This window comes from Anopheles coustani, chromosome 3 (assembly GCF_943734705.1).
Source record: "Anopheles coustani chromosome 3, idAnoCousDA_361_x.2, whole genome shotgun sequence".
In the NCBI taxonomy this organism is placed as follows: domain Eukaryota; kingdom Metazoa; phylum Arthropoda; class Insecta; order Diptera; family Culicidae; genus Anopheles; species Anopheles coustani.
Window position 1 is genome coordinate 79,073,199 of NC_071288.1, and position 27,682 is coordinate 79,100,880.

The 27,682-nt window shown below is 45.2% G+C and overlaps 2 protein-coding genes across 2 annotated transcripts in view; one reads left to right on the plus strand and one right to left on the minus strand.

Annotated features, from left to right (window-relative positions):
• Window positions 1-1,696: 1,696 nt before the first annotated feature.
• Window positions 1,697-2,482, minus strand: LOC131267153 (sericin-2-like). The gene has a single exon (XM_058269936.1). The coding sequence runs from the start codon at window positions 2,480-2,482 to the stop codon at window positions 1,697-1,699; it is 786 nt and encodes a 261-aa protein (XP_058125919.1).
• Window positions 2,483-3,535: 1,053 nt separating this feature from the next.
• Window positions 3,536-27,682, plus strand: part of LOC131267160 (trithorax group protein osa-like) — a 61,671-nt gene continuing 37,524 nt past the window's right edge. The window contains exons 1-3 of the mRNA XM_058269950.1: window positions 3,536-3,710; window positions 4,313-6,555; window positions 13,483-13,557. Of these exons, the coding sequence (XP_058125933.1) occupies window positions 3,536-3,710; window positions 4,313-6,555; window positions 13,483-13,557 (2,493 nt within the window). The remainder of the gene's footprint in view (window positions 3,711-4,312; window positions 6,556-13,482; window positions 13,558-27,682) is intronic.

Below are 27,682 nucleotides of genomic sequence, written 5' to 3' on the forward strand. Positions count from 1 at the left end.
CATTCGAGAACGAGCTTTGGATGAATTGATGCATTTTGTTGTATGGTTGTTGTACATTTGTATAGTTGCGCATGGGAAACAACTCAATCTGTTGGAAACAGGTTTTTTGTTCCTCACGGTTATCCGCCTTTTACACGAGGGTAGGGAGTAAATGCTGTTTTCCATATCGCAAAGTTTGTAATTCACGTAAGATTTCTTTCAATTACATATTTCATGAATCTTAACATCTACAAGCTTTTCCTTTCACACGATCTTAACGCCCTTGTCATCTCATGTACAAATCGGTGAGTCAGATGATAAATATACAAACCGCCTTTCGAAGGGATGATCCAGTGCCATTAAGACGCCTGCGGACGTCGAAAGAGCGGCGATTAGTAGGAAGCTCTTCAAACATTTGCCACACGTTCTGGCGAATACCCTGGGAAAAAGGAACCGAAACGTAGGCTAGCACTTGCCGAGGGGAAAGGATTAACCAAGGCGTGCGCTCAACTTCCACTCAGCGGAACAATCTGTAAACACTCGAGACGCAACAATCAACCCGATGGAGCATCAACAAAACGTTGTCAGCGTGGTGTAGGCAGACACTTTAAGCTGTATCTGGTTTGAACTAAACTCTGCCTAACTGGCAAGAAGGTTGTCTGAGGGTTCCTTCCAAATAATGACTCCAATTGCCACCGTTTTGTCAACGCCGTCAAGCTAATCGGTGGAAAGTAGAAGAACAGTTGGAAACGATTTCCATCATCGCCGCGACGCGGGCTCTCGTTTTGGGCCGTCTTGGAGTGGTGGCTCCCGTTCAATTGTGGCACTGAAACCGACGGGATTAAACTGACAGCTGGAGGAATGATGATAGAGGGCAACCCATGGTACCGCGTCGAGGATAGAAGGGCGAAGTCAAACCGGGAGCCCAGATTAACCACGTGATGGTGATGTATGACAGCGTCGTTGTGGTTTCTGTTTGTTCAGGCATCCTCGTACAGGGTCGGAGGAGGTAAAAGAAATACCAATGCATCTCCGCGTTCCATGGATTGAACCATTGATCGGTTTCGGTAGCAATGTGGTAACAATATTTACCAGCTAATGGCTACTCGGGTCGACTCAGTAGGCTTTGCAGGCGAAGCAGAAGCCGGTAAGAAATATCGAACATTCCGATAGAGGAACGAAAATAAAAATAAACACACCAGTAAGACACGGCTCGTTGTAGAGCGCGATTAGAGGAAGTCTGGGAAATGCGTCCGATGATCACCTCGCGTGAGAACCTTCCGTATATCAGGCGTGGATGCGTTTCTCTATTGATTTCTTATGAATTGTGTTTGATTTTATTATTGGACACTCTTGTAAACACTGAGAAACTTGTAAAAGGTTTGTCATTGACTGACATTATAACATTAAAAGATTTTATTTACAACTGGATTGAAGCAGATGATCGAGGATTTAATTCAAGCATTATTTTGCGTCAACATGTTTAGTTCGAAGGTCAAAGTTGCAGCTTTGTTTCGCTTCTACTCAGATAAGACTGTTTTGACCAACATTTGCTTTGGTATTCAACCAAAATCGTTATCAATGTGTTATACACTGCAAAAACAGCGATGAAATACACAACAACTGACAAAAATACTACTCCAGTTAGTTCCTTGAGGTCACGAGTAATTGAAATTTATTTTGGCACAAACAATGTAGAATGAGGACACATGTTAACTTATCCACCGAACGAAGACGAAAACGACTGTGAGGATGCTTTTGTATTTCCGCTGACCTGGAACGAGGACGAAGAGCTGGTCGACTTGGTTACCACCGTGCCATCGGCAAGTACGACCCGCTCCGAGCCGGTGTTGGCGTTCGAAGCCGATACGGACCCATCCTTTCCAATGTTCTGGCTTTGAGCCGATCCGGTCGATCGGTCTCCCTGCTTTCCGCCCTCCTTGAACGATTCACTGTTTGTCTGCGCCTGACTCGCCTGGCTACCCTGCGCCGTCTGCAGCGAAGAGGCGGCCCCACCGGATGTCTGTTCGCGCACGTTCTGTCCATCGCGGACCGTGTTCGTGTTGGTGTTGGCGTTCGACAGCGCCTGATGGTCCTTATCGAATGACGCCGATTGGCCTTGCGCTTGATTTTGGCTCTGGAACTTGTCGCCGGACTGGAACGACTGCTGCTGCGTGTTGGTCGCACTCAGCTGGCCCTTGCTACCGTCGGCGGCAAGGTTGGCGCTCTGACTACCGCCGGCCGTTTGCTGCTGTACGCTTCCATCCGGTCCGATCACCGTTTGCGAGCCGGTATTTGAAGCGGCACTCGACTCCATCGGAACTCCGGGAGCTTTAGGTTTGCCCGATCCACCAGTAGGTAAAAACACCGGCAGTGAATGCGGCGGTTCTTCATCTTTAGGGAACACAACGGCATCGTTGAAACCGGGGCGAGCGAGTACCAAGGCGACACAAGACAGAACACCTACCACAACGGCATACTTCACTAGGTAGTTCGCCGGCATCTTTAATGTTGCTCGTGTGGTTTACTATTGCGGATGGTTCGAACGACGCCAAGGCACGAGCAGTACTGAGCAGTCCGGGATGAGCAAACGGCACAGCATCACGGACTCTGTTAGGTTCAGGAAACCTGATTTCACTGACCTTACGTGATAAGTGATGATTACGAGTACTTCAAACGTGCGATCATGCTCGCCAAGGTTGATTATTGGTTTGAGTGAGAGTTTTCAAGGGTGTGTTTGTGACACAAACTTGAAGGAATCCCCCCATGTTGTTTTCTTTTTCGTAGTAACTCCGGAGGAATCTTGCTCTATTGAATCTATGAGATGGAATTCAATGATGCTCTCTTTCCTTGGGGTTTAGTTGGACAAAATGTTGTGAGGCGTGTTTTAGTCTGATTACTTCGGAGCTTGGTAAGGCATGAAATAATCTGCGGAACTGGGGATTTCCTGTTAGTCAGTATAGATCTGTAGGAATCGAACGACTTTATCTCAGTTTGCCAAATGTTTTGAAATTAGCTTTTTGATATGGTTTTAACAAAGAAGTACAAGCAAAACTTGTTTTAGATAACTGAGTGAGATTATATAAATATGTTTTTTTTTTTAAATTAATTTTCTTATGTTTTTACAAAAACTCTCAAAAATGAAGTGGCTTTCTCAGATGACGTCAACGCCGACGGCTTTCTACGCGATCGGAAACCAGTTTCCGATTAAATAATTAACGGAAAATCGGAACTTCCCAAAGAGCGGATCTGAGACATCGTCCTCGATATTGATATGCCTCACCGTTGTCTATGGAAAGTAAACTGGTCCTAGCAAATATCCACCAAGCAGGGTGAACTGGTGCTCTGAAAAACCCCAACTTAACACCCCGAGACTAAGGGAGTCCCAGGAGTAACACGCACACACATAGCGCCGGTGTGTTGTTGTTTGGAAGATCGCACAGAAGCAACACTACTGTCAATGAATATACAGTCTCGGCTTGCATCGGCACGTACGGGCGATTGTGATCGCATCGTCATCAACCTTGGCATCGAGTAACCCCTCTCCGCCACCCTCATGGGTGTGGTTGTGGAGTGCCGTCCGAAGCGGGACGTTGTACGTTCGCTTCCGTTCGGACTGCGGGTGTTGGGGCGAAGGGCAGAGTTCCAGCGGAGCGTGGCAAGCACGCCAAACCAGTTTTTGGAGATGCTGGCCGAAGACGAGGTCGAAGACGTCGCCGAGCTGCCGTGCGGCGAGTGCTAAGTTGCCACGCCACCTTGCACACCGTCGCCGTGCGAAATGTGTTCGATTCTGGTTTTTGTCGCTTTCAATGCCGACGTATTGTCCGACTCGACCGTCGCCGACCAGCTGTACGCAATGGACGAGACCACCCCACCCCAGCGCCGTCACCACCGGCCGAATACGGGTTTTGAGCTGCACGGGGAAAAACCAGTTCTTCAGAGGTTTTGGGGTAGCGAATCCGTAGATTGCAGAGTGTTGTTGATCTAGCGACGTTCAGTTCTACGTGGTACCGTCTTCCGGACAGACTCGTTTCGGACCGAACGCAGCTCGATTTGCGATAGTTCTCGAAAGGAATGCCGAAGTGCGGCGAAAAGGTTTGAAAACTCGAGTGAACTAACTGTACTCAGGTGTGACGAAAGGCTGAACGATGATACGGGTATTGATAGCGTGTAGTTTGCTCTTATTGTGTTCGCAAAGGCAAGGTAAGATCGCACAAAGGTGATATAAAGATCACCTCCCTTTAAAGTGCTTTTAACATACATTGTAGCTCACCCTTTCTAATATAAGAGCCAAGAGTATTAATGCGCAACGTTTTGTTTCTTGCCGTTTTAGGTGTAAATGGTCATCATTACGATTCGGACGAGCACGATGACGACCACCATCACCGCCATGGGCCGCATCAGCACGGCTACGGCCGCCAGGGTGTAGCGATTGGAGCCGGTTTCGGATACAACCCATACTACGGCATGCCACAGCAGTATGGGTACGGTGGTCAGCCCGGAAATTTGTTTGACGTGGTGACGAAAAACACGGCCGCAGTTTTCGATAACGTGAACAAACAGATCGGACAAACGTTCAATGCAGTCTCGCGACCGTTGGGTATCGGATTCGGGTTCCTTCCGGGGATGGTGAGCATTGGTGGTTCCTACGGAGGTGGCTATGGACAGTACGATCCACAGCAAGGTCCTGGGTTTAACCAACATGGGCAGCATCCGTTCCCGTATCCTGGAGCAGGAATACCCGGGCAAGGTCCACCGTTTGGCCATGGAGTGCAGGATAGACCATCGCATCACGGAAGACCTCACGGAAATCGCCCAGGACAGGGATTCCAACCGCAGAATCCTTCCCTTCCTGGAGTACCTCCTCTAAGTCCAACGAGTCCTACCGTACAACCTGGTGGTCCCAACGAATGGACCTCTCCTCCGAAAGTGCCAGATAGTCCCCCACCAGTTCCGGTTACACCTGCTCCACCGGCCGTTCCAAGTGTTCCCCCACCAGTTCCTCCTGCACCGGTCCCACCACCAGCGGTTCCACCGGTACCGGCTCCACCACCAGTACCAGAAAACCCACCCCGAGTCAATACGCCACCTCCACCACCAGTTCCAGTAAATCCACCACCAGTAAATCCTCCTCCTCCACCGCCACCACCAACATCGGACAATAACAGTTGGAGTCCCGACAATCTGCCACCAGTGGCACCACCACCAGCCGCCCCGAAAGGAGGAGACAACGTTGAAGATGAAGATGACGCCGTGTACGATATCGACATCCGCCTCGGTGGTGACGATAAGGTGAAACGAACAAAGCGACAGTTCTTTCCGAACCTCTTCAATCAGATTGGAGGTCTAGTGAATACAGCCGTCAACTCGGCCGGTAATTTGGCGCAGGGAACTTTTAACCCTGGTCAACCAGCTCCCGGTGGTTTTCCGAACTTCTTCGGACAGCCACAACGACCACAACGTCCACCTCAACAACCAGCACAGCCTGCGCAACCTGCCCCCAACACACCATCGCCACCACCACCACCACCACCGCCACCACAACAGCAGGGAAGTAAGTCTCCCGAGTTAAACCTTCAGACGCTTGGTGAAGATGGCATGGTTTGGACTTACGAATCCCTCGGGGTGAAGCCTCCTGCACGGGTGCGTCGTGACGTCGACGCCATCTACTTCCCCGACGACGAGGATGATGATCGTTTCACTAGCCACAAACAGCCACCCACACACAAACCCGCACCCGTACACCTGGCGGGAGTCTCTGGCTCGCAGGCGGGAGCACAAAGTCAGTCGCAGAACGTTGCGAATGGATTCCAACAGAGCAGTGGATCGCAAAGTCAGACGCAAACCGTTCAGAACCAGCACGGTGTGTTCAATCAGAATGCGGCTGGGAGCACGTCGGGTAACGTGGCCGTCGATGGTTCGTCCGGGCAGCTGAGTGCGGCCAACACGCAGCAGCAAAACTTCCAGACGGCGACCGGTTCCGGCAGCCAAAACCAGGCGAACAGCCAGTCGGCCAACTTCGATAAGAACACGGGCAACCTGCAGCTGTCCAACTCGAACGCCAACACGATGTCGATCCGGGAAAAGGACAAGTACAAGGAGCAGGCGAACGCCGGATCATCCTCGGTGAACCAGAACCAGTTCGGTCAGTCATCGAGCAACGCGCAGACTAACTCCGAAACGTTCTTCGAGAACGGCGTGCAGGGCAACAAGAACTCCGCCTCCAGCCAGAGCTTGCAGACGAACAAGGATGGGTCGGTGTCCGGTGCGACCAGTAACACCATGTCGAACACCTTCACCGGGCCCGGTGGCCTGACGGGTTCGTCCTCGTCTAGCCAGTCGTCGAGCTTCAACCAGGGCGGTGGAGGCGGCTCCCAGACCGGTGCCTTCAGCGGAGCGTCGAGTGGCGCGTCCAGTGGCGCTTCCTCCAGTAGTTCCGCGGCGAGCTCGTCCGCGTCCGGGCCGCTGTCGTTTAGCATAAGCGGATCGTTCGCAGGGCTTCCGCTGGGCACACCGTTGGGTGCCCCGTTGGGTAATCTCCTACCCAATCTATTCCCCAAGCTGGTGGGACAGCAAGCCGGTTAGAAGTAGTTTAGCGTTAAGATACGAACAAAGTTCGAACAACAGGCACAAAATGTTCAAGGTGACCCCCCTTTTTTAATGGGATAAAAATAGCCTACCTTTGCAGTGAAGAGCCGCTCGTTATCGTGTTTGCTTTTTGAATGTTGAATTCGTTTCCGAAATGATTCCCATTTTGCGTAGAAAAACCTGATTGCTTGATATTTTAAATGTTTCCGGGTTGCATGTTTCGTTTGTAACCTTTTTTCTTGGAGTTCGGACTTGGGTTCTTTTTGACTGTAGACAGGAAAACGATGACGTATTTGCCGTAAGTAGCGATTGTGGTACGCATGAAACATACTCCATGCAAGCATTTTAGTGGACCCTCTCTAGATGTTGCTAAAGAACACACCTGACACGCAACTCGTGCCACATTTTTGCGAATGATTGATTTCCCCCCGATTTATCCAAGGAAGAAACTAGGGTTCAGTATAATTTGTTCTTGCTTTTGACAGGAGCTTATTAAAAGTGACGCGGTATTGCCGAATATACGCCCACAAGGTACCAGCTTAGTGCCACCTTTTAATAATAAGAGGTTAATCGCATTTATCAAACGTCTAATTATTGGTGAAATATCCACCGAAAAAGTAAATAACATAGCAGGGAGCGCCCTCGGTTCGTAACCTTACCTTTTTTTTGTGTCACCCACTTTCTACGAAGAGGTGTGTAAGGAGTTCCAGACGCTGATTGTTATCACATCGTGATACGGCTTTTCCTCTTCAAGTGGAGTACAAAAATCAATATCTTCGACCTGCTCCGAGGCTCCAGGGAACCCGAGCGCGTAGGAGTTGAATGTAAATTTATTGCTGTCAACAACCGCTGGAGTGGCGACATCATGGCAAGTGCTCGAAATTCAATAAAAAATTCATTTCGCTGGAAATATTTACCCATCCCGCCCGGCAATCAATCGAACAGCGTTTGCGACGGCGGCTCTTATGTGCAAACCCAAGGCATCCGCCTCCGCCAACGTTTGTTTTAAAGGCTTCACCCGTGGCGGAATCTCGGTGTGGATCTCCCTCGGGGCGCTGTCATCGTATGTCAATGAGATTTTTGAATGTTATTAAAGATGTCCTCGCCTACTTGAGGCTCCAGGCATGCTGGCTCCGGTTGCACGTACCATGCCAACTGAAAACCCATGCAACCTCCAACGAGATGATGGTCTTTTTTTCCCTATGTTCATTCAAATTTTCGATTCCCCTTTTTGACGATTTCCTGGAAAGCGTAAGGCCAATCTGGGGCCCCGGTGCAAATGTCGTCAAGTGCGACTCGATTGGAGCTGGTAAAGAGTAAATATTTTCTAAATAAGCATGCCTTGAAATTGGAGTTGGAGGTTTGTACCTTTGACCCACCAGCGAGTACGCAGCACGTAAACCAGGTGTAAATACGCCCCTGGTCGAGTTTGCACGTAGTAGGCGAAGATTTCCACGGATTGATTCAATTTTCGATGTCAAAAGTTATGATCGGCGTAAAAAGACTAAAGACGATTCATGGTAATATGCATGAAAGTATGATTGTGGAGTAAAATGAATGTCGATTCAAAAATATAATGGTAAAGTTGTTCTTTTCCGACTTATCAAATGAGAATGATTTATTTTAAAATAATACAAAATCGGTCATTTGACCAATGTTTTCACCTCAAACAGAATGTTAATTAAGAGCAGATATTGATGTATGTCCAAAAATAACTGTACACCGGTCGAAATAAAAATATTCCAGAGCCAATGTGATCAAATAACATTCAAATAACATTTCCAACATTTTTTCCATCGAGCTGCACCCTATGAGTACCAGACACCTCGCACTCCATTGTTCTCGACTTGATCCAATTTACTTCCGATGTGATCATGCAGATATTTCCCACCCACACACACACATCGAATGCTATGTGTTGTGATAATCAAATTGAATATCGATGTAAAATTTCACCGGAATCTTACAGCTCAACTGACGGATTCACTTTATCACCTTTCATCGGCCTCCTTTTCTCGCACCACTCGACGTGCTGATGGCTCAACAGCGGAGCAGGGAGGAACATAGGAGACACTTGTGAGGTAGAAGACTCCCAGAAGACAGTTGCTCGGTGACTTTTCACACTGAACGTATCTCGATGGATACTCGAAGAGCTTTTCCACACGATGATTGGAGTGGAGCAGCATCGGAATATGAAGTTGGGGAAACCGACGGTCGTAGCCTGCACATCGCCCCCTGGCCCCTCCCCGGGCGCCCCGGTAACCGAAGTCAATCGATCATACTTCGTTGAAAATGTGATTTATTGATTTTGAATTCCGAAGACTCAAGAGACTCACCAAAGCGGGCATACGAATGAGGTGGCTGAGGAAGCGGGCTGAGGGAAGGTACCGTGTTGATGAGAGTGCATTTGTATTTCTCGTACGCTTGCAGGCCTGTGGACAGGAACATCATGAGCGTTCGAGCAGCGCCATCATCATTCGGAGTTTGTCCATTTTTCAGCTTCGGCGAAAAAGCGGCGCAAGGAAGGATGGAAGGTGTGGGATGTGAAGAGGTTCGAAGGCGAAAGATAAATGCATCTAATAAGATCTCGATGCGAGCGGAGTCGGGAAGCTGGCAACGGTTGCCGCCTCTGCATACGGGTCGTGTTTCGAGTGCATTCTCAATCACACTCAAGAAGCTGCAGGTTTTCAGTGAGCTGGAAGGTGACGAAGGAACGTTGGCAACAGAATGCGCTGGACCATTCCAGTGGAAGGATTGTGTTTATCCAGGGAGAAACCTGATGGTGCTGATTCTCCTCCCCGATGTGAAGATGAAGAACTTTACGATCTCAATTGAAAGATGATCGACGAGAGATATTGGGTGTTATTTCTTCGCAACTACTGACGCTGTTTCCAACCGATGTTTGTTTTACCAGAGTCAACTTCAGGCTGTTGTTCTTCCGAGGTAGCGGCCTGATGATATGCAGCACTAACGACCACAACGGTATGCCCAGTGTTACAGGACTGTTTAGACATTTTTTTCTCTCACAAACTCCCACCCACATCAGACGGTCTCTCACAAACTGTGGAAACTTTCCACCGAACCAACAATGCCGGCTCAGCACTCTAGCTCTCGTGGCGGTCAATGCCATCAGCCTGATGAGGGTGATCAACATCATCACCAAGAGCGATTGGTTTCGACAGTTTTCATCACGTAAACGGTGCACTTGTAGTCTGATTGGGCATTTGTTTTGCCCTCGTTTCTCGTTCACTCCTGCCGGAAACTCCGCTGGATAGGGCGAGCTGGGCACGGAAGTGTATTAAAAACTGCACTAAATATTTATCAAACGAGCCGTAAACACGACAGCACTCCATCGTCCCGTTTTCGCTGCCATCCAAGCTCGGTTCTTTGTGGCCGGATCCATTTTTCGGAATCGAAAATGCTTGTAAAACTAAGTGCAATTCAGAAATCAATCTACCGCAGACCTGTCTACCTTTCCACCGGGTCAGTTTGGAACCGTTCGCCCCATCGTCCACAGCAAACGCATATTCGGCTCACGGCGGAAATGCATCCCAACGAAAAAGAAAAACAAATGCAGCCGAAGGTGCGATTGCAGGCTTTGAAAGGTGTTATGCTGGTTTCACTTTTCGGGATGCATTTCCGTAGAAATGGAATGGAACAAAAACGATGTACACGGCCGCTAATGCTGGGTCGTAACGTTAATGGATTTTAGTTTTTCCTTTTCTGCTGGCTTAGCACTTCTAAACTACGAGCCTAGACCGAGTGCAATAAAATAATAAAATACATCAAGTTTAGCTTTGCCCGGGATGCAATAGGGCGAACCGATTGCACTTCCCAACGCATCATAAATCGGAAAATTGAGTGGTTCTGAGTGAAAAGGGAAGCAAAGCTTCTTATATTCAGACTTAACGACGAAGATTAGACCTTAATAATTTGGATAACGGAAGATTTTTGTGATTTGAACTGATTTTGAGCATGGATTTTAAATTTTATGAAAGTCACACTTAACGTAAAATTTATATCATGAAAATGTATCAAGACAAAGTGGACAACAACCAAATACCTTCTAAAATTCCTGATTTTTATGAACATTTACTCTCCGTCAATTTGGTTTAAGATGTTTTAATCGTATATACTTTTGTATTTTAATGTGATATATGCTATTAAACAGTATTCGTGTCGGATATAGTTAGGGCATAAACAATTATAACATAATTTTTGACGGAAGAGTCAAAAGCATACAAAGTAAGAAAATTCCTTTAAAATTGGAAGAAGAGAACTAACTTTTCAACTATTTCAAGGATGTTTGTTAACTGATTCGGATTTGAAATCTCGTATTGATCAAAGTTTCAATAAAATTGACACAATCAAAAAAAAGTAGTAAATACTTCAAACATAAAAAAAAATTATCTCTAACTCCTGACTTCCTTCTTATTTACTCTGTTGCAAGTTGTGAATTTCGATTTTTGTTCAAGTAATTTTTTGTAATATGTAGTGGTACTCTAAACTAAATTTACACGTATAACGTTTACATTAGACATATTTGTTTTTCTTGATTGTTTGTTGGACTTTAAAATTTTTTATTTTAAATATTTTTTTATTAGTGGTTCTCAAATGTCACTTTGAAACCCTCGTGGTAGATATAATGTTCATAAATAATACAATATCATGTTTGATATAGGATCCGATCATGTTCGACGTGGAAACAATCCCTTTAAGAACGGAAACATAACTAATGTTTGTTTTTCAACTTTCTCGATCGATGGTTTACGACCCAAAACAATTCCTTTATTACTTTTCTCCTCTTGTCCATATGTTTCACCTCAGTTTTTTCATTTGATAAATTTCCGCTTTTTCTTGCCAGACTGCAAACCAAAGAGAATAAAATACAGATAAAGCGAAACAGCTGAGCACTTCAGGGAAAGCCGTTCGAGGGTCCTGCAGTAATGAAAAGGTTTTTTTTTCTTCTTCCTCAGCATTTGAGTAATTTATAAGTGCCCAACTAAGGATGGTTTATAGTCCACTTAGCTTAGAGAGATAGAGTGCAAAAAAAAGGCTGACCCTCCACAGTCGAGGGGTAAAGAGCAATTATTGAATTTCGGTTCGCTACCGTCCCTTCCAGATGGATGGTGTGCACAAAAACGCGATCCCGAACGATGCCAATGGACGTTGGGAAAGGTGCAGCAGTTAGACTGCGGTATATCGGTTTCTCCGGTGGTTTCGGTGGGCAACAATCTTCCGATCGGTAGTGTGCATGGTGCATAAATGTTTATCAATTACGAACCTCAATAAAGAAAGGCGGAACGACGATGCGGTATTCCCCTCGGCATTCGAAATGGCGAAAGGATGGCACGCGGTTCGGCAACGGAGCTGGTCGATGTCTCTAATGCCGTTTCCGTGTGAGCTTCTGCCGGCGTTCTGGTAATGGAAGGGTAGCTTTCAAAACGGTTCCGGGGATCGATTCCGTACAATCGGCACAGAGAGGTGACAGATGTGCCAATGGTCTACTTTATTTCACCATCGTCCAGGACCACCGGGATGTCCACCTTTCGTGTGTCCGGAGGGGTTTTGGAGTTGGTGCTGGCCGGAGTCCGGAGTAACTGCCTCGACTCCGAGGGGTGCATAAGACAATCCATCAATTATGTCATTCCGGAGAATAGAAATTTTGCGGTCAATTTCAATTGACATCCGGCAGGCGGCAACCCAATGGAGGGGAGTTGGTCGGAGCCAGCAGGGGAAGTGAATGATTTTACCGCAACGGTTGACCGGCTTTTTGCGGTTGTGTGACGTCCGGTGTTTCGGGTAGATCGCCCTGCGTCCGTGGCAGCACTTCCGCCAACATCTCGTGCATTCATCACAAGGAAGCCCACCGTCACCGCGGTAGGGGAATCAAACCTGGCGCCCATAAAAGAGACCCCTTCCCCCAATGGTTCGGTTGCTCAAATGTCACCCGGCCCTGGGATGTGTTTTGTTTGCGGACACCACCACCATCGCCGGGGGCGGCCGATGGAAAATTAATTCTCCTCGGAGGTGGCAGTTTATTGGATGGAAAATATTTATTACACGAGAATAATTCACAGCGGAAGGGTCGCCAAGCGGACGATGGCGCTGTGAGAAGCTGTCATTTATGCACTAATCGATCGTATCTCGGTGGCTTGGCCGGTAGGACCCGGAGTTCGTTCCGCTTGTAAATTTCCGGCCCCGAGTTATGGACCTCGATGCGGGCAACACTGATCTACGATAACGGCAGACCGCTGACCATGGTGGACTGCAAAAATGTCGTAGCGTCCAGCAATACGGCATCGATGACGACGCCCCGCATGCTTGCAGAGGGTCTAGGAATGGTTTGTTCTAATAATAAAAACGCTTCAACGCATTCTGGCATGTGGTGCACTTTCATCAACTTCGAGGAAAAACTTTCTAAAAACTCCTGGTGCCAGCGGAGAAAGTTGTCTGAGAGATTAAAGGAACTAGACAAACTCAAAGGATGCAAAAACAATCAGCAGAATGCATCATTCTTCAACTCCTATCGTAAAAGATCCAGAAAGTGGTGGTTCTAATGAGACACAAATTAGCTGCCAGACAATCGGCTCTACCTTTTGTGTTTCCGTTGTATTTCTCATTTTACAAAAAAATGGTGAGATCCGAAAGGAATGAAAACTTTTCCCATTTCCTTCAGCGTCGAACCGCCCGCCGAGTTGTTCATTCTTTCAAATACCAATATCACCTTTTTGCTTGCTTATCAGGTCAGCTTGAGCTAACCTTTTCTACACACTCCCAGCGTGAGTTTCGGTGGACGACCGGCTGGAACCGAAACTCATCTCGCTTTCCGCTCCTGGCGGGTGGTTTCGTTCGTCTTTGTGGTCCGAAGATTATGTTGTCCATCCAGGGGGACGGGTGTCTAACGGAAAGGAGAGAATGGTTAGAGGAAAGAACACACACACCGGTCGACTGTCGCCATTCACCGGCATCGGACATGCTTCCTGCTGGGTTTGTTTCTCCGCGTTGATCGGCCATTTAGTCGGAACGGTGAACAATCTCGGTGCCTTGCGGAGCGCGATCGTGAAATCGGAACGCAAAAGAAAGAAACCCACCCTCCCCCCGGATCATAATGCAGCCGATGGTCATGTTTGACAGTTAACACCTTCATAAATACCGGGCCACTTTATGGGCAAGGTCCTCACGGTGGACGTATCCTTCGGAGTGGAAGCGTACCGGTGACGTTCGGTTTCGTGGCGGGTTTGTTTTTATTGTCCAACATTCCGAACGCAACTCCTACGAACTATCGGCGCACTCTGGCTCATGTCTCACTCGCCGATATTTCGCTGAACAAAAAAAAACAAGGTGTCACCGACTGGACTAACCGAGACGGTGCCTTCCGTTCATCAATCTCAATAAAGCGAACTCTGGGCTCCGGATAAGTGAGTCATGTGCGTTCCCCCCGGTGTGGAAGAACGTTCGAAACGTTCCGGTTGTGGCCAAGCGACTTGGGAAACACTTCAGGTGGAGTGTGCTATAAAATGAATTACATATCGGACTGTAGACGAAGGCGGAGGAAGCGGCAGTCCGGGGTTGCAGTAAAGCAATAAAAATTGTTTTAGCGTGTCGCCATAAACCTATTGAGCACAAAATATTCTCCAAAAGTTCCGAGGAAGTCCGGGACCGAGCGAAGGTAAGGGGGCTAACGAAATGTAATTTCGAAGTTGAAATTGAAACGACACGGATAAACATTCCCTAAGCTGATAAGAAGGGGGCGTAGCACTGAGGCCTAGAAATAGTGTGGTGAACCGCGATGGACGCAAGAATTTGTCAACTGAGTCCATGTCACTCCCCTTAGTTTTTTACTCGATTCTCCGTTATCTGCCAGTTGTCAGTCGGACGCTCTTGGCAGGATCCCGTAGCGTCATGGAGCGTAGTACGGGAAAAAAACATCCGAACACAAAGAATCGAGCCTCCGAAAACCGAAAGTGACAGCGAGTCGCGATGAAAAACCGATCCGACCACATGTTCCCCCGCGGTGCGATAACCATCGACGGTCGCGACTTGTGTGTTCGGCGACTATGTTCACTGTGACAACAAACAAACACCACCGATAATCTTCTCCCCGGCCCAGAGCACTCCGGTCCGATGTGTCTTTCCGCTGGCTTCGACGGTGCATCTGCATAATGGAATATCGCCCAGGGATAGGTTCCGTTTCCCGCGCTCAGGGTTCCCCTTTGACAGGCGCAAGGGCGCATTAGATAAGAAATTTATGGTGACACGCTTAGAGACCGCTGCTGCTCACCTGCTTCCCTGGCTGCAAGTTCGTCCTTGTTCGTGTGCCAGTTGCTGTTTTGTTTGTGCTCTACGTCCCAAGGGATGCTCGAGTTGGGTCATTAAAGAGCCGGAGCAAAACATCAACAATGAAAAAAAAACCCCTAGTGAAACCTACCCATCGGAAAATCCGCCCCGAAGCACCGCTCGATACGAATCAGTTAACAAAATTAATTGATTTCAAACTACACACGCGTAGTTCGCACCGTGTCAACTCCCTCGCGGGCTTAGGCGTGTTTTTTTCCGGGGCCTTGTTGGCCCAGAGGCGTGCTCAGTCGACCTTCTCGTGACGAAACGCAAGACAATGAACCAATACCGAGGCCTAGGCAGCTGATGGAAATGCTCCCGGTAAGACCCGGTCGCATCAGAGCTTCATCAATTTGAATTCCTACCGCTCGTGATGCCGCTTTTCCCGCACGGTTTCGTTTGAAGTTCAGCTCCTCTTTTTGCCACCATTGTTTCGTGTCACGTAGGAAAAAGGCAGCCATCCTGGATGACTTTTCCGACCTTTGCCTACGGGGGTGTGAAAAAGTGGACGAAAACTTCGATGGACCATTGTGAGTGAGTTAGTGACGGTGGAACACCTGCCGATCTGGGACGTGTCTGGTGATACGGAGCTTTGCTGCAGTTGGTCGAACCGCTTGGAAAAAGGACGAAGCATGCCCATTCGGGTGCGGAACAGGATTACCGAAATGGAAGCAGAAGGAATGTCGGTCTCTCAAGAACACTGGAACACTGGAAAAGTCGTTTTATCCGTCGTGAAACATGTAAAACATAATCAAACTTTGTTTGATCATTCGGTTCTTTTCACTTCAGAACAAGTATCATACGTTTTCGTCAATTACTGGATGCGATCAGCTTGGAAAAAGTAACATAGGCAAATCAAGTGAAATTAAGTAAAAAATATTGAGAAAGCTTCAGAAAATTATTAATGTATCGGAAAAGATCAAATATTTTCATTATTGAGTGTATTATACCACAGATATAATGTGACATTGTATTACTAAACAAATTGGTTCAGTTAAATTAAACACGCTGTTGTTTGAAAACATGCTTTGGGAAACTTTATTATCGACGTTTTGTAGGTCTTAGTTTTTAAAGAATGATAAGCAACTATCAAAGGATTTAAAATACCTAACAGATAAATGGCGCCACTTGATTCAACATTGTTTGGCATTTTCCAGCATATAAATTGATTTATGCGTTAATCAATGGCAATGTCTGGTAAGCAAAGGCGGATCTTACGGTAAGTAAACTAAGCAGCTGCTTGGGGCCACACATTAAGTTGTTTGTTTTATCAAATACATTTGGTTGAATGAGTTTGTGAATTTACTTTTGAATGAAAGTAAATGAAGAATATGGTAACGTTAAAATGATCAAACTACATGTGAGTTATATATTGATGCAGAAAAGGTGAAATGTTTTTTGGGTAAATTTATGAGATTAACCCACACAACACATTTTTTATGTATATCGGAATACAACTGCATGTAGAAACATGCAATGAAATTGTGTTACATTCTTTACCGGTATCATATGCAACAAAGAATATATAATGCTTGTACATTGCTTGTATTGCTTGTACATTTTACGGTAATGCGATTTCGATTCGAAATATACTGATTGGAGATTACATTCATACAACTTTCTACGACTTCGGGTTGTGTGGACGATGCATCAATCATTTTGTTAAAAATGTGTAGTTTAGTCTACATTGAAGTTTTATGAATTTTTAAATAAAAAATTGAATGGCGAATGTGTTGCATGTTTTTGTGCCCTTCATCTTACAGCTGCTTGGGACCTTTAGAACGCTTAAACCGGCTGTTCTCGTAAGGAAACTCATATTGTTTCAGATGTTTTTTGACATTACCAACATGCCAGCTAAATCAGCAAGAGGATCGTCTTCAAATCAAACTAACAATGGCGTGCAACTTCTTCCGGCTCTCATCACCTCATGTCTTCCGCCCGAAGGTCGTTAAACGGTTCGGTCCAATTCGTTCTACAAAAATGAACACACAGCTGAGCATCGATCGAAACTCCTCCCGACAAGTTGTCACTCAATCGTGCTGTGTAGTGTAGTGTGACTTGATTCTTGCCACCACCATCATCCCCTAGCATCCCCAGCGTTCGGTACGATAATCAGAAAACCTTCGACCCCCAAACGGACGGTAACTAGTGGCGACGGGGGGGGTTCACGGGATGCGGGCCAGTTAGTCACTCGTAAAGTACTTCCCTAACAGCTTCCCATAATCGAAACCTGCCCAACAATCCGTGCCGGTTGTAATCGAACCGTAACGGTTACGCATCGGCTGAGGCCGGAGTTTTGGCAGGCGTTTTTTGGAAGTAGAACAACTCGATGACGGGGAAGGCGATGATAAAGAGAAAAATCACATCCGAAGCAGATTCCCCGGTAAAAGGGTAAACTTTGCGCCGGTACCGGTACCGGTTTCGAGAGAGAGAGAGTGGGACAAAAAACTCATCCCATTAAGGGCCAGAATGTGCCATCTGGGACTTTTCTGGTCGATGCCGCCGGATTAACCCGTAGTATTGTTCGGCCGTAATGCCGACGTATGCAGGCCGTGCACGATTCCTCCGGAATCCGCCGCGCTTCCCGCCGGCTCACGCTCACGATGGCCAATGTTTCGAACTTTATCCGAACAACTACCGTAAACAGCTTAATAAGCAGCAGCTTAACCACTTAATTACGGAGATTCCGATTGATCTCGGCCGAGGTTTTGGGAGCGGTACCGGGAGCTGGTACCGAAAGCGGAAGTCCCACATACCGGACGCCGGCGGTGGTCCGGACGAGGGAAAGAATTTTCGTTCAATCATCCAAACTAATCGAATTCGGCCAAACACTCATTTCCGGCAACAAGCCACGTCCGAAGATGCCTACACATGCAGAGGAAACACACTAAACCCTGGAGCGACCCGGTTCCGATCTTCCCGTTCCCGATTAATTACACCATGTTCGGGTCCTCCGGATTGAAGGTGGGACAACTTTTCGGTAAATCACCTCTAACTGTCTCGGGAAATGAATGTAAACGATTCCCCGCGCCGCGCTAGTAATCGTAAAGAGACACAAATTGTCAATTCTGCGTGCCCCGGAGCTTCCGACGGAAGACGCGGCCCCCGGAAGACGCGGCCACACCGGCTCGGAACACGTTACGGGAGCAGATGTTAATGGGAATACCATCGGAGTTTCGCGCACCGCCGTTGCGGCACGCATCGTTTCCGGCCGCTTTTAAAGTTTTGTAGCCCGGCTCCCGAAAGGATCATCATTTCTCTCAACGCAACCGTGACCGAGCGCGGGCATGTTGTCCGATGTGTTCCAGATGGTGCCCGCACCATCGTAAGGACCCCGAAAAGGTTCAGGTAGCATCTTTCCAAGGGGCCACTGAGGTGTGTGTGTGCGTGTGTGTGTGCTTGGCAGGAAGGAATTCTTTAAAAGCCACAGCGCTACAAGGATGGCAGCTCAATTCACCTTCGTAGTGGTGGGTGAGGGTGGGTAAGGGGAAGTATTAATAACAGCGTGTAATTACGCCTCAACAGCCCTGTAAATACCCTTGGCCGTGCGTGCGGATGTTCTTAGAAGAAAAGCGGTTCCGATCAGAATCATCAGAAGTCCCGACGAAGCGTGGTCGTTTAAGGGTGCGTCCTGCTAGGTGCGTAGCCTGTGGGGGGAATTATCCTTGAAATTATAACCTCAAAGAAGGTAATAAAAACCCAGGAAGCACTCACCGGGGCTGGTGTACTCGCAATATGGCAGGAGGCCGAGCTGTGCTTTCGTTCGGGTGTTTTCTTCCGTTGCTCTTTAATTTTCCACAAATTCCACATCCTCTCTGCCCAGGGATAAGATTTACCCTCGACAAACTCCAAACCCGGTAGTTGAAAGTGTGAAACCGTAGGGCGTAAGGTTTTATTTTCCTTTGACCATAATTTCCGAAACCATGACACCGCCGTGCGGGGAACATATTTTAATGCGAGGTGTTTTATTGTATTATTATTTCAGTAGTCAAATGAAGATAGGCCCATCCAGCACCCTCGAAAGGATGTGGTCGTCGTTGTTGTTGTTGTTGTTGTTTTTGTTGATGTTGGATCCAAGGACTAACGGCGGGACGGATCGTAAGTGTTGGCCAACCACCGAACCAAGCCATGGTGCTAGGAAAGATTAAGTGGTTCCGATGGAGAAATGGATGGGCGCAAATAAGGATCAAAAAGCAAAGGGTAATGTATGTAATTATGCTCCCTAGAACCTGAACGCACCTTAGTGGGCGTACTGGAAAAGATCTTCTTTAACGCCTATAGGAGGATTTTTGAACGATTTAATTAGTTTGGTAGTGATGAATGTCCCTTGGGGAAATTAAGTTCTAAGTCAGATGGCGCTCGGCGTAGAATGTCAGCAGGAGGAAGTCATTTATGCTTGAATGGCACCTCAAATTGTGGACCATATTTCATTGTTTTTATTTTGTTTTCAAATGATTTATTTAAGAATTATAGAAAGTAGCTTTTTAAATGTTTACACATTTTTTTTTAAATTTACTCACAAAGTCAAGCAATTGATTTTTTAAAACCATTTGTTAGTTCTTTTGATGTTAACAGAAGGTAAGATGTAATAAGGACGTATGTAAGAGGAACAAAATCTGACAAAAAAAGGAAAAGTATTAATTTTGAAAAATGTCTCATAGAAAAGCCATTGGTACTAAGGACAGGTAAACTAGAACATAAATGATTAGTTGAATTTGGTAAATTACAGTTAAAATATTATAAAACATAAATAAAAACACTTCAAGAAACATTAAAATGTCAAATAATGTACTTGAATAGAATATGTGTAATCTTTTCGTTAGATACATGTGAGCGTTCGTGTATACGAGCTGTCTTTGTATATTTGTACTACTTTCAATATGAAACAAAAAGCGAGGAACAGATTGCTAACATCAAACATTAATTAGCAAAGATGTAGAAATAAGTCCGGAAATAATAACGCGCCAAATAAAACCAAACACGCAAATTAGCATCCACCTCAAGGTTGCTCTTCTGTAATATTTTTATTTATATCCCTTTTACCCCCTCGGTCTCTATCGTCTTTCCGCTCGTCAGCCATCATCATTACCGTAATCATGATTAATTCATTCGTTTTGGTTATTTTGCTTCGCATCCACCTTCATCGCGGAACTACTCAAAACTAAAAGCTCATGACTTTCATCAAAAGTGCATTTCAGAGTCATCGTTGATTCGTTTTATGCTGCGGTGAGTTCTTCGCCATCTTTCCAGATGCCAACCGATGGCCGCTTTTGCTATTTTTTACCCCACACCGAAGGAAGCAAGTTGGAATGCTTCCCATACCCGGTAGGTTCCGTAATTAAAATATCATTAACTTACGTCTCCTTTGGCGATGACGGACGCGTCCGATCGCTGCGATTCGCTAAAAAGTTAGCCGCCTGCACATGCAGAACAGGTCCGTTCGCCACCAACCAGTGGACCGGAGTCCAGACCAGTGAACGAAAGTCCGAAAACCGCAGAAACGCAAACTGCATATCACGGACTCCGGGACACACCTTCGCATCGGATTAATGATATCCAACGCAGGACCTCCCTTTGGCCGACGCCTCCCGTCATTGTTCCCATGCACGTGGGTTGCATTTGTGATGGGTTTGTCATTCCATAATCACCCCCACCACGCTTCCTGCTTGCCGGTGGTCGCGTCTTCTGATGTTATAGGCAGGTCCCGGGGATTGTTTTTATTTCCTTGACTTTGATGAGTTTCCCTGGAGCGCGTTGCAGACCTGAACCTTCGCTGCTTCAAAGTACGATTCTGTGCGAATGGTAATTAGTATTCCTCTTTTTTTCGAGAGTGCTTCCTCCACCTGACTCTTTTCCATGTTCTTTTCGAGTTCGTGTTCCCCTACAGACCAATATAAAAAGGTGGAACATATCTCTGTATCGACTTTGCACTTCGTGGACCTCCCATCAGTCAGCTTTGGCCATCAGGTATTCATGCGATCGCGGCTTTACCACTCCTCGTTCGAATTCTTGGAGTGTTTCAGTTTTGCAGCGCAAGAAATATCTGTGGCTGTTTTTACTCATGCTTCATGTTTCTGGGTCGCCTTGTATTCTGCAATTTATGTTCGACCAGGCAAGTGCTCGTTGGTGGTGTACCTTTGAATGGTCATCAGTGGCGTTTGATGTTGTGCGTTATTTTTCGTATACAGGTCTTGCAAGGGATGTATACACTCTCACCATCAAAGTTACACGGAATGCAAAGCCCAACCCGAACCATCGCAAACGCGCCCGGTAATGAATTGTGAGCTAATAAATTAGCTTATTTGCTTCATCATCCGTGTCGGCGATCGGATGTTTCAGGAGCGTCCAGGACGCCAAATACTCCTGCGACTGGTGAGTACATAAATGTGCGCGAAGGCTCGATTTTGATTGCCGTAACCGAACCCAACGAGCTCACGACTGCTGCCTCACATATCGCTCGCAAAGTAATGCATAATTTCTGTAAATAATTGATTTGCCCAACCGTTTGCCGATGGCATATATTCCGGCACCGGTGTTGCCGTTTGTGTCGTCGGCCGGCAACAGGCTCGAATGGCGTAAATCAAATGCTGGAATCGGGTTATTCATCGACCCAGTAATAAATTATCAAACAACCGGTGAAGCTTACTGCGAAGGACGTGTGCCATTGCCTCGAGTCGCAGGTTACAGAATTCGCGGCGCTCTGTTCTTCCTATACTGAACGGGAAATTCGAAAGCACGTGAAATTTAATTTGGTCAATTTTCCATCAAGCCTTCACTTCGTGAAATGGGTTTGATTAGATTAGATACAAACCGTTCGCCGCTTCAGTCGCGATCAATTAGCCCCAATTTGTCTTCCTGCAGCGAATAGGCCCTCAAGCTGCGCTTCCAATCGAGCCGTTACGGGCGGAGGGAGATTGTGTTAACTAATTACACACATTCCTTCCCGCGGTGCCGTTCAACACAGTTTTCGGTGAAAATTACTTCATCTCCTACGGCATCGGCGTTTCGGAAGGGAGCGCATTTTTAACCAGAAGGTGTCCTTTAAACCCCTAAACACCGTTTGAATATCACATGTCCAGGAAATGACCCAATTATCCGGCTCACTTTCGTACACCCCTTTCAAGGGCAATTCTTGCGCGATGAATAGAGCAATTTCGAGCCGTCAAGATATCGTCAAATAGACGGCACGAGAAGTAAAATTAGCTCTCATTACGACGAGTTTAGGTTTTATGTTGTTTCGACGGTAATTAACATGTCCGATGTAGCTGCGGCTCATGATTGACGTAGTGATGTATTTGGTGCGTGCAGATGAAGAGTGTCGAAATGCGTTCGAATTAAATACGGACCTTTAAACGCTTCAGATGAGAACAAACGAAGATGGTTATCAAGCGGAAGCGGTTAAGAAGTTCTTTCTTGCGGCCATTGTGGCTACTTATAAATTACTCTACAAAACCAAGTAGAAAAATGGAGGACAAATTTATTTTCTATACATTATGAACAGTTTAAAACTCATCGCTCCGCACCACTAGGGGCCGCCAGTTTTATGACGCTTGTCTGGCCGAAATTTATGATCAAACTTCGTTTGACCATTAGAAACCCCTTTTGATAGGGAAATGAATGTCTTCCCATCCGAGTGGAATGGAACGGAAAGTCCATTATAAAGGCTGCACAATGGGAAATCAATCGTTCGCCATGCGCCATCCACTCGATGGGTGGAATGTGTCATCGAAACAAAAATTATAACCAAATAAATATCTCATTTTTCACCCGCCACGATTATGCGATGCGTGTCGGAGCGACCGCGGAGTGGAAGCGCACGTAAATCAAAACCAAATCCCATAACCTGCCCAACGCGAACAAGTGTCCCCCTGAACCTTACCCGGTACGCCGGTGGAAAACTAAAATAAATAAATGAATGCGCACGTCGGTCATTAAAAATGCGTTTTTCCAAAGTCGTTTTTCATTCCGATGTTTTGATGAGCCACGATCGGCGTTTTGATGGGAAGTTGATCAAACTCTGGTGGTGTGTTTTGACCGCTTTGGCCGGTGCTCCTTTAGTTTCAGCATTTTAAAATTCATTTGATCGCACGGGGCCGCCGGGGTAAACAAAGGGAAGGAACTGTTAGTTTTGAATATGTTCGGGCCGATGTATGTCTCCTTTGCTCGGTGGGAAATAAAATAATAAAGTCATAAATGTCCGTCCGCCTGAGCACGTCCTTCGGCATCAATTCGCGCCATTCGAACGACGATGAAATTCTGGGCCCTGGGTTGCCACCCTGCACTTACCGCTGACCACCGTCTGATACGTCTTCTACGTCTTCAGAGCATCGACCGTTTTGTTCTCGACGCGTGGTGTTGATGGCTTGTACGAATTTCGAGTCAAACTCTGTCGGGAGGGGAAGAAATAAAACCCGTGCTTCAGCAAATTGCCGACGGGAATTTGTTTGTTCGATGGCATATTTACATATCATTCATATGATTAACATACAAATATTGCTGAACTTCGCTGTTGGGCATCATTATCTCGCACAATGTGGCGATGTGTGGTAAATTGGCCGGCTGAACATTGTTGCCGTTTATCTCACCGTTCCCGATGCCCGATTCGGCGAATTATTTATTTCGCGCAGTTAAAATTATTATTTGTCGATGAAACAAAACCAAAAAACTAATAACACGAGGATCGAATAATTTTTGCAACAATAATAGCACAGCATGGCCTTAGATGAACATGCTGGACACCTTTCATGAGTCACCTTTCCCCTGAAATGGAACAACACGATAGAGAGTTAGCATCAACAAGGAGTAACAAATATGACAAGGAAAAGAAACCGACTTCGAATGGGAACCAGAACGACCCAAAGGAATGTGCTCAACATATGATAATTAGATTAATTTACGATGGTCTTATCTCTACTTTTCATCCGGACATTATTTATGATTATTTCGGATTCATTTGTTCGAACAACCTTGTCGATCCTGGGCGCGGTAAAGTTCCTTGTTTTTCTTCTCCCACGATCGCACTCCTCACGACGCGTTCCGAGCGTTGGGCCAATAAATTAAATTCGTACAAGTGACCGTGTCAGCGGCGACACCATAAAAATAGAATAAATGAGCCACGCGGAAACGCGCTGTTGGGCTGTTTGCCACGAGAATGGTGTCCTGTATTTTTTCCACGATGCACTCAAGGCCCTGAAAGGGTAAATAGACAAAATGAATTGGTTGCAAACGTTGTTACGGTTGGTGTTATTGCATCGGTTGTACAAAGTGACACGAAATAATTGCTTGCATGTCGAAGAAAGCTAAAAATGCCAGTGACGTGTCGTATTGGCATTCCACGGTTAAACATTCGCGCTATAAGTATCGCGAATAAGGAATGAAAATTATTCCAAAATGGAGCAAAAAATGCGGATTTGGTAAAAACATTCCATATGATACTAATAATAACTAGATGAATTACGTGCCTTGTGCTATGTTATGGAACTTTGGTAAGTCTACAGTTGAAATCGTACGCTTTAGTCCTATGCGACCTGTTTTGTCCAATAGTAGCATAACCGTCAATTTTTTGCAATAATGAGCAATGATTTTTCTAGGACATATTTTTTCTAGAGACACAATTTGTAACTGAATAGAAATTTCTTTCTGCAAGGTGAAATAATGTTTATTGGTCTATTTTATTGGCTTTCACCAAACATACAGCAAGATCTGCTACTAGTGCAAACTGTTTTGAACTGGAGGGCTTGTCCAGCAGCAGTTTCTTTCTCTCGTAGTAAGATTTTAACGTGAATGTATTCATGGTTCTCTCGAACTCAATTGTTTGCATAATCTGTCTCAGCATAGCAGATTTATTATTTGGCTTCTAAAAAACAGAAACAGTTTAAAAACAGCTAATACTTTTATGATCCGCAACGCACTAATTTAAATAACGTGGACATTCATAGAATCGATATCTAATAATTATTAATGAAGAGTGCTATTCAGTTTGTGCAACCAGAGTGGTAAAAACTTTTACTACGTTTTACTGCCGGCTGGGTACTTTTTTCAAGGTTTGTTTCCAGAAAAAAACTCGAAAGGCTTCCTCGTGTCCGTATGCTCCTCAAAGATGGTTATCGTTATTCGCGTGTCGAACTATTTCTTAGACATTTCGAAGCAAATATTTGTCCGATTTTTTCTCTAGCATGTTTCGTTCTTGGTGCCTCACTACCGCCGATTTTCCAATGTGGTCCAATCTTGTACGCTTAAAAACCTTCTAGATGGCGCTACATATAGTAAAGTTACTATTTTAATCAAACTTATTAGACGACTGGAAAGCTGAAATTTACTATGATGAAAATTTTAAAGAATCAAATTGTGGTATGTGAAACGATATAACGCGATGTTAATTCCCTTTTTCTGTTTTTGAAATAGATTATTGTTTTCTCAAAGTAATCTGGAACTTGCCTAATAAAGTACAACATTTCATACTTCACGAGCGAATTAAAATTTTTCAATTAGATTTTCCAATTTTTTCTCGCGGGAAAGTTGTATCAAAGAGATCAGGTGACGCAAGGTACGTGGCTGTTATTTAAAGATCAAGCTTATGTCACGAACTGGCCTTCAATAAAAGTCGAATAATTTCGTTCTTTCACTTAGCGTGCGTGATTTCTCTTCGGTGAGCAAACATTATTTTGTGTATTTTCATATTTTCTATCCCTCTGGGAATGACATCGCTGCACCACAAAGGAAGTGAAAGGAAAAAAGTGTGAGGGAGAGAGAGCATGTTAGAGAATGCAATTTAATGCATCGGTGCCATAAAAATGGAAACAAATGGAAATTTTATGCTATCGAATGGATTACGTTATTGCTCATTTCATTTGTGGATTTGCTGTGTTTGTGTGTGTGTGTGTGTGTGTGTGTCGCGTGATTCAGCTTACCCTGCTACCTTTTCAAATCCTTTTTAAACCCTTCTTTCCCTTCATACCCGCTTACATGTTAGGCAATCGATGGTTCACGCTATCGAAGGGGTTTCAGGTGGCTGCGGGTGCAATTTTGTATACACTGGGCCCAAAGTTAATCCGGACGCTCAAAAAATGAGCATGCGTCCGACTTTGTGGTCGATTTTAGAGTACTTAGAATTGACAACAATGATTTTTGTTCATTGCATCTTCTTGGTGCACCTTCCTACGAAATACGTGCAAAAAGAACGGTGAAAAAAATCGTACCCAAACGGCGCAATAAACAATAGAGTGGAAAAAGTCAGAATTTTGACGGCCAATCGCAAAGTCGGACAGTTATATTTCATCGTATTTTTGTTAGCTAAAGTGGTGTGTAAGTTAGTTTCGACACTTGATATTTGTTATTATCGATGCAGAAGACTCTTGGGCATCGTTAGAAGCACTCGGATAATTCGATTTATTAAATTATTGAAGTTTTTATTGAGATATGCGTCACACTACTTTGTTGGAACGAAACGTCATCATTTATCCATCATAACGATGGAAAAAGATTTCAAAACATATGAAATTAGATTTACATTAGCAAACTAACAGATTCAGACACCATTAAAAAGTATAACACTTCAAAAAGTATCCTAAAATCACCAAAGAACTGCTCTTTGCAGCACACAATTCGGGAAAGGGGAGGAAGAACCAATCGATTCATCCCTTTTACTACTTTACTACTTAAAAGAAACTTTACTAAAAGTGTTTGTTAAGTGCTCTAACTATAAGGAACTATTTACACTGCAATGGGCTGCATGCCAGAACCCCGGGAAAGAAATCTTTAACATCGGAGAAAAATTGAAAACTACGATTCTGTTGCTAGAACTAATATCGATAAATATAATGATTTTAGGAACAAATTATATCATTCTACGTCGAAAAGATAGTTAAAGTTAAACAATCATGATATTTTGTGCATGTCCTGTTTACAGTTGACACAAAAATTCGCAATTTTTTCTCAGATGGAAGGCGATACATATGGTGCGTTCGAGGGAAAGGGTTTCACCAAAACTGTCCGAGTTTTTAAAGGTTCCTAGATAATATGAGAGTGCACGTAAGCTAAAGGAGTTGGAAAATTACATAATATTAGGGGAGTAGTTGAGAATTAGTAGAAGGGCAATAGTAACTGGGTTACATCAAATGGTTTTTTGAATCATTCTACCTCCCCTTTCCCGAATTGTGTACTACAAAGAGCAGTTCTTTGGTGATTTTAGGATACTTTTTGAAGTGTTATACTTTTTAATGATGTCTGAATCTGTTAGTTTGCTAATGTAAGTCTAATTTCATATGTTTTGAAATCTTTTTCCATCGTTATGATGGATAAATGATGACGTTTCGTTCCAACAAAGTAGTGTGACGCATATCTCAATAAAAACTTCAATAATATAATAAATCGAATTATCCGAGTGCTTCTAACGATGCCCAAGACTCTTCTGCATCGATAATAACAAATATCAAGTGTCGAAACTAACTTACACACCACTTTAGCTAACAAAAATACGATGAAATATAACTGTCCGACTTTGCGATTGGCCGTCAAAATTCTGACTTTTTCCACTCTATTGTTTATTGCGCCGTTTGGGTACGATTTTTTTCACCGTTCTTTTTGCACGTATTTCGTAGGAAGGTGCACCAAGAAGATGCAATGAACAAAAATCATTGTTGTCAATTCTAAGTACTCTAAAATCGACCACAAAGTCGGACGCATGCTCATTTTTTGAGCGTCCGGATTAACTTTGGGCCCAGTGTATATTTTTAACCGCTCGCTACAATTTCACCTTCTACAGGCTTCCCAAAGA